At 53.3% G+C, this 10,961-nt stretch overlaps 1 protein-coding gene across 1 annotated transcript; it reads left to right on the forward strand.

The window, feature by feature from the left end:
- Positions 1-3,925: 3,925 nt before the first annotated feature.
- KRT8 (keratin 8) lies at positions 3,926-10,678 on the forward strand. Its single transcript, XM_019724499.2, has 9 exons — positions 3,926-4,360; positions 6,394-6,602; positions 7,240-7,300; positions 7,761-7,856; positions 8,437-8,601; positions 8,909-9,034; positions 9,611-9,831; positions 9,958-10,016; positions 10,261-10,678. Exons 1-9 carry the CDS (start codon positions 4,016-4,018, stop codon positions 10,461-10,463), a joined length of 1,485 nt encoding a protein of 494 aa, XP_019580058.1. The 5' UTR covers positions 3,926-4,015; the 3' UTR covers positions 10,464-10,678.
- Positions 10,679-10,961: the final 283 nt, after the last annotated feature.

The raw sequence follows: 10,961 nt of genomic DNA on the forward strand, positions 1-10,961 counted from the left end.
TCTGTGCCGGTGGGATGTGGCTCAGAGGCCCTCAGAGTAGGGAGGATTTGGACGTTATAGTTCAAACTGCTCCCTGACCTAGGAATCCTGCTACAGTGAACCCAGGGGACAGCTGGTGAGGCGCCTCGGTCTCAAGACTCCTAGGGACAGGAGCTTGCTGCCGGGCTAGGCCATCCCTTTTCATTCCGCTAGCTTTAATCATCAGAGCCACGGTTAATTATGAAGAAAAACAGTCACCACTTACTGAGTATTGACTATGAACAATTTTGACCTTGAGGCATACAGCACAAAAATCAACAATCAAATCAATTTTATTATTCATGATGTGGCTTACTGATGGGTGTTCCCACCATCTGTGGCTTCCTACTTAAACTAGTTGTTCTTGCGGGTTGCTGGGAGCTAAACTCAGTTATTACTATACCAACGATAAGATTTTAAATTGCCCATCTTTTAAAGTGATTCCAGTGCTTTGGGGACACACTCTGGTTATTAACCTGGAGACAGGGAACTTCTTAACTACAGAATCTAAGCAAAATCTCCCCTTCTATCCTCTGATGTCTATGCTGGTTTACAAAGGCCCCACTTTGTATACGTGTCTAATTTATGCTTTTGTGGTATCCCTTTTTTTTTTTTTGTAAAAACTTTATTGAGCTATAATTCACATATCATACAATTGAACTATTTAATGTGCACAACACAATGTATTTAGTGTTTTCACAGACTTGTGCAATCATCACCACAATCAAATTTAGAACACTTTCATCACCTCCAAAGAAACACTCTATTCTTTAGCCATCACCTCCATTCCTACCAGCCTGGGCAGACAAGAATCTCTTTTCTGTCTCTACGGATTTGCTTATTCTGGACATTTCGTATAAATGGAATTAAGCAATACGTGGCCTTCTGTGACTGGCTTGCTTCCCTTTGCTTAATGTTTTCAAGGTTCTTCCATGTAATAGCATGTATCAGTACTTCATTCCTTTTTATTGTGAGTAATACACTGTTGTATGGATATGTCACATTTTGTTTATTCATTCATCAAATGGTGGACATTTGGGTTATTTCTGTTTTGGCTATTATGAATAGTGCTGCTGTGAATATGGTCTCTTCGTGTCATCAGTCCTGAGCACTGAGAAGAACTTGTTCAGACCATCTTTTCTAATGATTGCAAGTGATGTAATGATAACAGCTCCTCTGCCCACCCACTTCTGCCCCCAGCCTTGACACAGCTGCCCAGGGCTCAGGTTCTCCTGCGTCATTCTGCACCATTGCCATCGAGTGTGGGAGATGGCTGAGCGTCTCCTCCTTCTCCGCTCTGTTCTCCAGGAAAGGCAGTTTGGGGCAGTGTCTTCTGGGTGAGGGAGTCACCAAAAACACTTTTCCTTTTGTTAGGCAGGCAGCAGCAGTATGCAGACAACACTGGCCAGAGACAGCCTTACAAGGAGTTAGTTGTACCTGCAAGCTGCCCCAGTCCAGTTTTCTCTTCCCTCACTGCTTGGTCCTAGTTCTGGGGCCTTTCCCCTCTGCCTCCACCCGAACCTCAGGCAGGGATGTTGGAGAGGGCAGCGCTGGCCTCTTCTCTTGCACAGAGGCTGGGCTTGGGACACAGGGGAGGGGTTGGCTGGGGTCTCTGGGCAATAAGAAGCTGACAGATGAGATGCAGACACTCTGGTCCTGGGTTGTTCTGGGCTGCCTCAGCAAAGAGGGGCTCCCCTTGAGTGAGACCTGGGCCAGCCATACAGCCTGACAACCACAGGGTCCCTTGTAGCCCCCTTTGTTCTCACTTTAAACACAAGGCACTCCTGGAATCAGGGAACCAGGTGGGCGGTGGCTGAACGGCTCAGATGTCTGGGGGGCCCTGGGTTGCTGTTTTGTGCTCAGGACTTCAGGTACTGCCCCTCCTCTCCGAATCTGCCCAGGTCCACCCAACAACAGTGTGGGGGAGGGGAAGAAGGGGGGAGCTGGTTGTCCTCTCTCACCATGGCTGCCATACCAGTCTGACCGGCCCCTCCCTCTCTCCTTCCGCCTTCTCTGTCCCAGGTTTGGCACCAGGCCCATACCCCGCCCTTTGGTGTCTAGAAGGAGATGTCTCTCTGCCCTTCCAGGTGTGGGTGTTTGTTGGGGAGGGGGTGGCATGCATTCAAATCACTCTTTGGAAAATTAAGCATTGTTTAAAGGGGCTGGGAGAGGGCCTGATGTAAACAGGTACTAACTGGATTTCCCCTTGCCTGGTTTAACACATCAGGAGGCCAGAGCCTTGGGGAGGGTGAGGAAGAGAAAGAAAAGAGGGGAGGGAGAAAGGGATGTGATTATTGTGACCCCTCTGGGAATCTCTGGATTTGTCTTTTTGGATGGGACTTCAAAGTGTGTCTTTGTCTTGGGTGTGTGTGTGGTGTGTGTGTGTGTGTGTGTGTGTGTGTGTGTTAGTCTGAGGGGCGCTTGTCTCTTTGTCTGCCTTTTTGGATTTATGTCTGTCCCCCAAGGAGAGGGCTTTTGGGTCTCTCTGTCCCTCTGTCGGGGTCTATGTCCACTTCCTTCGGTGGGCCCTGGTGCCTCTCCTGGAGAAGGACGGGGAGGAATCTGTATAACTGTGTTCCTGGTAGGTGGGAAGTGGGCAGTTGTAGTCACCCCCTTCCCTAGGTTTGGGGCTGTGGGCTGCCTTTTCCTCTCCCCCAGGGGATCTGGGTGTTGGTCTCTCTAGTCAGAGCCATCCAGTCCCCATTTCATGCCTGGCAGGATCTTTCAGAGAATCCACCCTCATCATCAGGTGACTGCAGCTGGAATCCCTGCCTCGGGGACCCAAACCTCTTGCTTTCTACCCACAACTTGCTCCACCCAGCTCCACCTAGGCCTGGGGTGTCTTGTTTAGTTCCCCATTTGCCAACCAGCAGGTGTGTGCTGTGCCCCAACCTGCTCTCCTGACTCATTTTGATAATGGGTTCAGGGAGACAGGTGCAGGGACTGTGCCTCCACCTCCTCGGGCCAGTTGGGGGCCTGGGAAGAGAGGGAGGGCCCAGATGGCTGCAGACTGATTCACTATCAGTACCCCTCCCCCCTGCTCCCTCCCACCCCACCCCATCCCACCTCTTTTCCCAATTTACCCATTGGGAGCTATGGGAACGACTCTCCCAAGGAGCAGTGAGAACAGTGAACGCCCCAACTCTCCTGAGTCTCCCCTACTCCTCCACCTCTTTAGCTCTTGTTCTTCATCCTCTGTGCCCTTTAGCAAGGCCTACAATATTCCTGGGAATCCTGAGATCTTGCGAGGAGAGAGGGCACTGGGTTGTAGTCATGAAAAGTGGTGTGTTGGATCTCACTTTATCTTGTACCTAACAGACTTGGAGGGAAGACAGACTCTGTGTGCATGTGTGTTGTCATTCATTTGTTCCACAAATATTTACCCAGCCCCTCTTGACACGGAACCAGGCGCTGAGGGTACAACAGTAACTGAGGAGAGACTAGGCAAATGGTTGACTTCAGGTTCAAATTTAGAACCCAGGTTTCCTGTCCTCCAGCTTGGGCAGACCTTCATAATCACTCAAAGTGGAGAAAAGAACATGGGGTGGTGTCCCCGCAGCTTAGAGGAGACCCGGATGCCAGGGATCTTTTCCTGCTGTGCTTCCCACAGGAGGGAAAGAGACAAGACCCAGGAGTCAGGATTGCGGTGGCTCTTTGTTAAGAGACCTTGGGCAAGGCCACTGGATTCCTGCCAGTTTCACATTCACAGGATTGCTCTTTCTTGGGCTTCTGGGGTGGTGCTCTAATGGGCTCCAGGGTGGGAGCAGCTCTCTGCTGCCCCCACCTGAGTCCGGCCTGTAGGTGGCAGGTACTGGGTTAGGCCCGGCCCCCTCAGGGCCTAGCCACTCAGGTACCAGGCCCACTCCCCTCCCCTTTGGGCTGGGCTCTCTTTTATAAAGGGCCATGCTGTCCCCCACTTAGAAGCAACTTTTTGGCTCCTACTCGAGTCTGTCTGGTTCCGTCTACTCGTCGCCTCGCTTCCACTCCAGCCTCCACCATGTCCACAATGTCCACAAGGGTGACCCAGAAGACCTACAAGGGGACCATCTCTGCCCCCCGGGCCTTCAGCAGCCGCTCGTACTCGAGTACACCCAGCTCCCGCATGAGCTCCTCGTCCTTTTTCCGGGCGGGCAGCGGCTACCGGTCTGGTCTGGGCATCATGAATCTGGCCGGAGGTTACGGCGGGGCTGGGAATATGGGGACCATCACAGCTGTCCAAGTGAACCAGAGCCTGTTGAACCCCCTGAAGTTGGAGGTGGACCCCAACATCCAGGCGGTGCGCAACCAGGAGAAGGAGCAGATCAAGACCCTCAACAACAAGTTTGCCTCCTTCATCGACAAGGTGAGCGGGCTCCCCCTGCGTGGCTGGCTGTGCCTGGGGCCCAACGAGGGTCCACACCCTTTCTCTTGGTCACCCCGTCCGTGGGCACGTCTCTAGCCCCCCACTGGCGTCCTGCTGGGCCCCACCCACCCTGGCAACACTCCTTTCCTACCTATGACTCACTCCTCCCATGCACTTTTGTTTTGGCTGAGGCAGGAATGGGGAGAGGGTCTGGGAGGCTTCTGACTTTAAATCTTGGGGCTTCCTACCCCCTTCACCCATCTCACCCGGACCCGAGTTCCAACTGTGGATAAAACTTTCAGCCTGGAAGAGTACAGCTGTGGGGTGGGAGGGGAGCCCGTCCTCCAGGTTCACCCTTCCCCGCTAGCACTGCCCCAGCAGCTTCTCGAAGGTGTCCCTGGGCTTTTTTTTTTTTTTTTTTTTAATGGGGGTTTGATAGGATTCTGGGAGTTGGAAGTGGTGTCTTGATTCACACGGACAAATATTGATTGAAGCCTCCGGCGTCCCAAGGCCTGAGTGTGCGGGGCACCTATACACCTAGATGAGTCATACTTGGCCCCTGCCCTGGAGCCTGCGGTGGGCGGGGCTGGGGAGCGGCAGAGACCCGCCCCCACCGTGGGGTGAGGGGCTGAGATCTGCCGTCTGGGCGACGCACTGGTCTACTTGGGGAGCTCGTAGCGCCTGGGGTTGGGGGGATGGTTCTGTGTCCGGACCGGGTGGAGTGGGCGTGGGGAGGACGCCAGGGGCTGGCTTCAGGAAAGCCCATCCAGGATTCAAAGCCTGCGGGCGTTGGACACCCCGCCCACTTTTCACGTCCTGTTAAACCTCAGAGTTTTTGGCTTCAGATAACGCGTCTGTTGGCCTACGCCCCTCATCCCATTCGGCCCTTGTCCCCTCTGTCTCTTCCCTCCCCATCTCTGCCCCGACGTCCTGGCTCCAGTTTCCCGGCGAAGAAGCCAGGCAGCTTTTTGCAGCCTAGGGGGTTGTGCTCCCTTAGCGGGGGTGAACCAGGGTTCTCAGCACGCTGGAAGATTGGGTCCCTCCCTGCTGACTGGCTCCTAGGAGGCATTGTGGGAACGAAAGGCGGGAAATCCTGGGGCAGATTAATGCCTTAGGGATTGGAGTCCCTTAGGAAGCCCGCACTCCACTGTTCTTTGGGAAGGGCTTCTTACTTAGTTCCTTGGCACCCTTGGCTCTTGGCACCCTTGTGTTTGCTTCTTGACTTCGTTCTGTTAGCTCTGGAGTCCTCCCCGTGAGTGGCAGTTAAACAGGCCCTGAGTCCGAATCCCTACTTCCGAGTGCCCTGCCCTTTCCTGTAATGGGCTTCCTTGCTGAATCTGATTTCCTCATCCATAAAATGGGCATAATAATTCCTAAGTCAGAAGTTTTGCCTATTCAAGCATGTAATGTAGGTAAAGAGCTTCCTTGGCCACGAGTGACTTCTGCACAGAGATGGGGTTCCTGAAAGGACTTGCCTGAGTTCCTCTAGGCCATTGCAGGGTTTGAGGAGCCCCATGCTCTGAGCGGGGAAGCAGCTCAAGGTTATGCAGCCCAGGTTAGCAGCAGTGTTTGGCTAAAACCTAGGTCTATGTTCTCCAGGCCCTAGGGCGCATTCAGACATATAAACTGTATGAACTCCTCAAAGTCACTCCAAATAATGATGATAATAGTATTTGCTATGAACAATCTACATGTTCTTTTTCAGTCTTCTATAAAGTGTTGATCAACACTTGGCTCTTCTTACTGATCTGTAATATATAATCTAAATCAAGAAGACCTATTTGTTCTGCAAACACAGCTTCAACATGACTCTCCTGTCTCCTTCCAGTCATACACCCTTGCATCAGAAGGTGTCCGAATTAGACGGACATGGCTCCCCCCACTCACCGTGCTGTCTCTCTCAGGTCATAGCTAAACAGGTCCCTGGGTTCTGGACACCCGCTGTTTGGGGAGTGGAAAACGCTGCTTGCTTCCCCGCAGACTCTGAGCCCTGGCCTGATGTGGACCTTTTTGCTCCCTTCTCCCTCATGCAGGTGCGGAGCTTGGAGCAGCAGAACAAGATTCTGGAGACCAAATGGAGCCTCCTGCAGCAGCAGAAGACGACCCGCAGCAACATGGACAACATGTTTGAGAGCTACATCAACAACCTTCGGCGGCAGCTGGACACATTGGGCCAGGAGAAACTGAGGCTGGAGTCGGAGTTTGGCAACATGCAGGGGCTGGTGGAAGACTTGAAGAATAAGTGAGCTGCCCTCCTCCCCACCACCACCTACCCAACTGAAGTCATCTCGTCCTGTCCCACCCCAGGGGACCAGAGGCTTAAGACCCCATGGCCCACTGTTTGTTGGGCAATGCAATTGTATTTAATCAGGGCAACCCTATGACCAGGTTTTCTCAGGACGGTCTAGTTTATGCCCATTGTCCTGGAATAATTATTAGTAGCACCCATCCCCTTTCAATCTCAGAATTGTTCGGATTTGGACAACAAATTATACGTTAATGTTTATGTAGTAAACCTTAGATGGGAGAGATGGGTAACCAACAGGCCTCTTGTATACTTACAACCCTGGCCCCTTTTTCTTCTTTACCCTTGATTTCCAGCACAACCCAGAAAGTTGTCTGAGGTTTCATGTCAGAACCTGTTGCTAACCCTCCTAATATCCCTACTATGTCAAATCCAATGTGTATTCATGGATTTAGAGAGATTTCCTGCGCCAGGCCTCCCCCCTGGCTGATGGGCAGAAGGACCAGGCAGCCTAGCCCTCTCATATCTTGCATTTCCATGAACTGAATTTTCTAGATATCCTTGCCCTCCCTCAAAAGTCTCAGGGCAACCTCCCCTTTGTCTTCACCCTTTGATTCTGTCTTTTCCTTTCCAGGTACGAGGATGAGATCAACAAGCGCACAGAGATGGAGAATGAATTTGTCCTCATCAAGAAGGTGAGGGAGTCCTCTACCCCCACCAGACATTGGAGGCAGGGGCTTAGAGACTCAGACTAAGAGGATTTCTGGGTTCTGTCCCTAAATGTTTCTAAGTAATCGGCCATCATTTGGGTCCCTCCTCGATATGCAGCATAGAAAGGTAGGCAAGGACAGAGAGGTAAGGAGGTGTGTTTGGACAGAACTCTGGACATCGATGTTGGGACATGGTTAAGAAAATGAAGCAGTAGATTGGAGGTCTGGCCATAGAGGAGGAGGAGTGCTGCAGGACGCTGAGTAAAGGTGTTTGGGCTGCGGATGCAGGTGCGATGGGGCAGAGGCCTGGCTGGTGGATCAGGCCATAAAGTGAGGCGGGCCAGGCAATAGTTAGAAGGTTCGATGTCCAGGCCATTGGGTACCTCTGGGTTGGGGTCCAGGGTGGGCACTCAGCTCAATCTCCCTCTCCCACCACACCCCCCAGGATGTGGATGAAGCTTACATGAACAAGGTAGAGCTGGAGTCCCGCCTGGAAGGGCTGACGGATGAGATCAACTTCTACAGGCAGCTGTACGCAGAGGTACGTTCTTGTTCCTTCAACCACATCAGAGGCTCCTCCTGGTCCCCATGTACCAACAGACAAGCCCACCCCTGAATAATTATAGCTACTGATGTTAACCCAACAGACTTTCTGTATGTTCTGTCCCCCCGCATGAGAGAGGTTTGATGATCCCATTTCACAGAGGAGAACATGTGCTCAGAGAACTGAAATAGTCCAATGTCATCATACACAGAGTGGTGACCCAGTGGCAACTTGGGCCTGCTCTGTCCCAGTACTTTTGTTCTGAGTCTTTGGGCCATGTGTGGGCTCAGTATTGGTAGCTGAGAGCATGGAAGGGCCCTGCCCCTCTGGGTTTTCACCCAAAGCTAGGTTTGCTTTGATTCTGGCCTCATTTCATCTTTACGTCTCTCTAGGTTCCAGGTCTTTGACCCATCTTCCTACTTCAGGAATTTTGTCCTCTCCCTAGTCCTCATGCCCACCTGGTCTTCTGCGCTGTTGCCGCCCCCGCCCCCGGCTTGCCCCCTAAGGAAGGCCCTCTGCAAAAGGGGGCTCCTTGTGTGCAGGGATAAGGCCTCACCACCTCTCCCCTCCCCCATAGGAGATCCGTGAGCTGCAGGCCCAGATCTCTGACACGTCCGTGGTCCTGTCCATGGACAACAACCGTTCCCTGGACCTGGACGGCATCATCGCTGAGGTCAAGGCCCAGTACGAGGAGATCGCCAACCGCAGCCGGGCCGAGGCTGAGACCATGTACCAGATCAAGGTGAAGAGCAGGGTCACTAGGCTGGCCCTACCCTCCGGACAATTCTGTGGCCTAATTCATGAGCAGGGAGCAGGATTTCAAATGCCACTCTGCCTGCTATGAGCTGGGCCTGCTGGATGGGTGCCGGGGATATTAAGATATCCCTGTGCCTTAGGGTCTGTAAGAAGGTCTTGAATGTGTGGGGTGGGGGTTGGGCAGAAGGTGACCTAGGTTCTGGTGACTTTGGCCGATGGCACTCTCTTGGATGGGAGGGTACCTTGGGTTCCAGGGGTCCTCTCAAGCCTCACTCCTCATCTCACCTTTGCAGTACGAAGAACTGCAGACGTTGGCTGGGAAGCACGGGGATGACCTGCGTCGCACGAAGACGGAGATTTCTGAGATGAACCGGAACATCAGCCGAATCCAGGCTGAGATCGAGGCCCTCAAAGGCCAGGTATGGGCTGGACTGGGGGTGGGAGAGGATCCTCAGACCTCCCAGTGAGAGAAGAGACTACAGGAAGGGGGAGGGGTCGGGATGGGGGAGGAATCCTAGATAAGAGTTCAGGTGTTGGAAGGGCATTTATAGTTCAGCTTCTCAGACTGTTCCTGGGAGGTTGAGGGGTGTGGAGGAAGCCCCTGGGGCCATGACAGGGGTCAAAGGGGACTTGGCAGGTAGGTGGGAGGCCGGATGGGTCCCCCAAGCCTGCTTTGTTTTATGTACTGCATATCAGAGTAAGATTGGTGCTTTAAGGAAGTCTAGAGTGCAGAGATCTAGTCCAGTTAGGGCAGGGATAATACCTTATAGTGTCCCAGGTGAGAAGTTTATGTGGGGAAGTGCCTGGAAGCTGCTCACATTTTCCCATTCTGCTTCCAGAACTCACTGGTAGCATTTTCTTTGAGCTGGGTGGAGTTGGTTAGTCTAGGTCAGGGAGTGGGTCCCTAAAGGAGGAGGAAGGGAGGGTGGGTGCTGGGGCAGGAGGCAACCACACTCTGCTCTATTTGCTTACCTGTACCCCCCACCCCCCGACAGAGGGCTTCCCTGGAGGCTGCCATCACTGATGCTGAGCAGCGTGGGGAGCTGGCCCTCAAGGATGCTCAGGCCAAGGTCTCCGAGTTGGAGGCCGCTCTGAGAGCCGCCAAGCAGGACATGGCCCGGCAGCTGCGTGAGTACCAGGAGCTCATGAACGTCAAGCTGGCCCTGGACGTGGAGATCGCCACCTACAGGAAGCTGCTGGAGGGCGAGGAGAGCCGGTGAGTGTGGGGGGTCTTGGCCCTGGTGCTGTCTCCCTGGGACCTGGGGTGGGGAGGAGTGGGTCCTGTTGTCCTATGACAAGACCAGGAGTTGGTCCTGACATCTCATATGTCCTTCGGGTACAGGCTGGAGTCTGGCATGCAAAACATGAGTATCCATACCAAGATCAGCAGTGGCTTCTCAGGTGAGTGCCCCGGCTCTGGGGAGCAGGGCAGGAGGGCAGGACCTTTTTACATAACCCCTATCCATTTTCCTCTTGAACAGCTGAGGAAGCTGAGGCCCGATTAACTGTCTAGTCCAAGGTCACATAGCTAACATCAAAGCTCTGTCCCACCTTGGGAGTGTGGAGGGATTAGAGGGGGAAGAGGGCATTGGAGCCTGATGGATGTAAGGCTCCTATGCTCATGTGGCTGCCTCTCCCCGACCAGGTGCGCTGAGCCCAGCCTATGGAAACGTCACAAGCCCTGGCTTCAACTATGGCGTAAACTTCCAGCCCAACTTCAGCTCTGGCAGGGACTCTGGCTACTCCAGCCGCTCCAGCACCAGCTCCTCCAGGACCGTGGTTGTGAAGAAGATCGAGACTCGAGACGGCAAGCTGGTGTCTGAGTCCTCTGATGTCCTGCCCAAGTAAAAGGCTAGGCTACCGGGGTCCTTCCTGGCCTCCGACCCTGTGGGAAAGGAGCTGAGCAAGGGGACTTTGGGCACGGGAGACACCCCAGTCCTCAGCCCACCCTTGGGGGAGGAGTCTACTGCTTGGGGGACCGCCTCTGCCCCACACCCCCAACTGAAAACCAAGTCAAGTGTTTTTTCCAAAATAAAATCTCAGCTGGCTGTATGCCAACCCTACTTGTGTGTGTGGTCCTTGTCCATGGAGTGGTCCCTGGAATCAGAAGCTGGTAGGGCCTGGAGGGGGGTGGGCATTGGGAGGAAAGTCTGGCCTCCTCCAGACGGTTCCCAGAGAGACTTCTTTGCTGAAAGCTGGTTGAGGCCTTCGTCATGTACGTGCTCTCACATATCCCATTTCATTTGATCTGCATAGCAAACCTGGGAAGTAGGCAGAGCAGGTTTCAGATGGTATTATCAGGAGAGAGTTTAGTTTCCCTTCCCAGAGACCACAGGAGGTCGACAT

The sequence above is a fragment of the Rhinolophus sinicus genome, linkage group LG02, assembly GCF_036562045.2.
Source record: "Rhinolophus sinicus isolate RSC01 linkage group LG02, ASM3656204v1, whole genome shotgun sequence".
Taxonomy (NCBI): domain Eukaryota; kingdom Metazoa; phylum Chordata; class Mammalia; order Chiroptera; family Rhinolophidae; genus Rhinolophus; species Rhinolophus sinicus.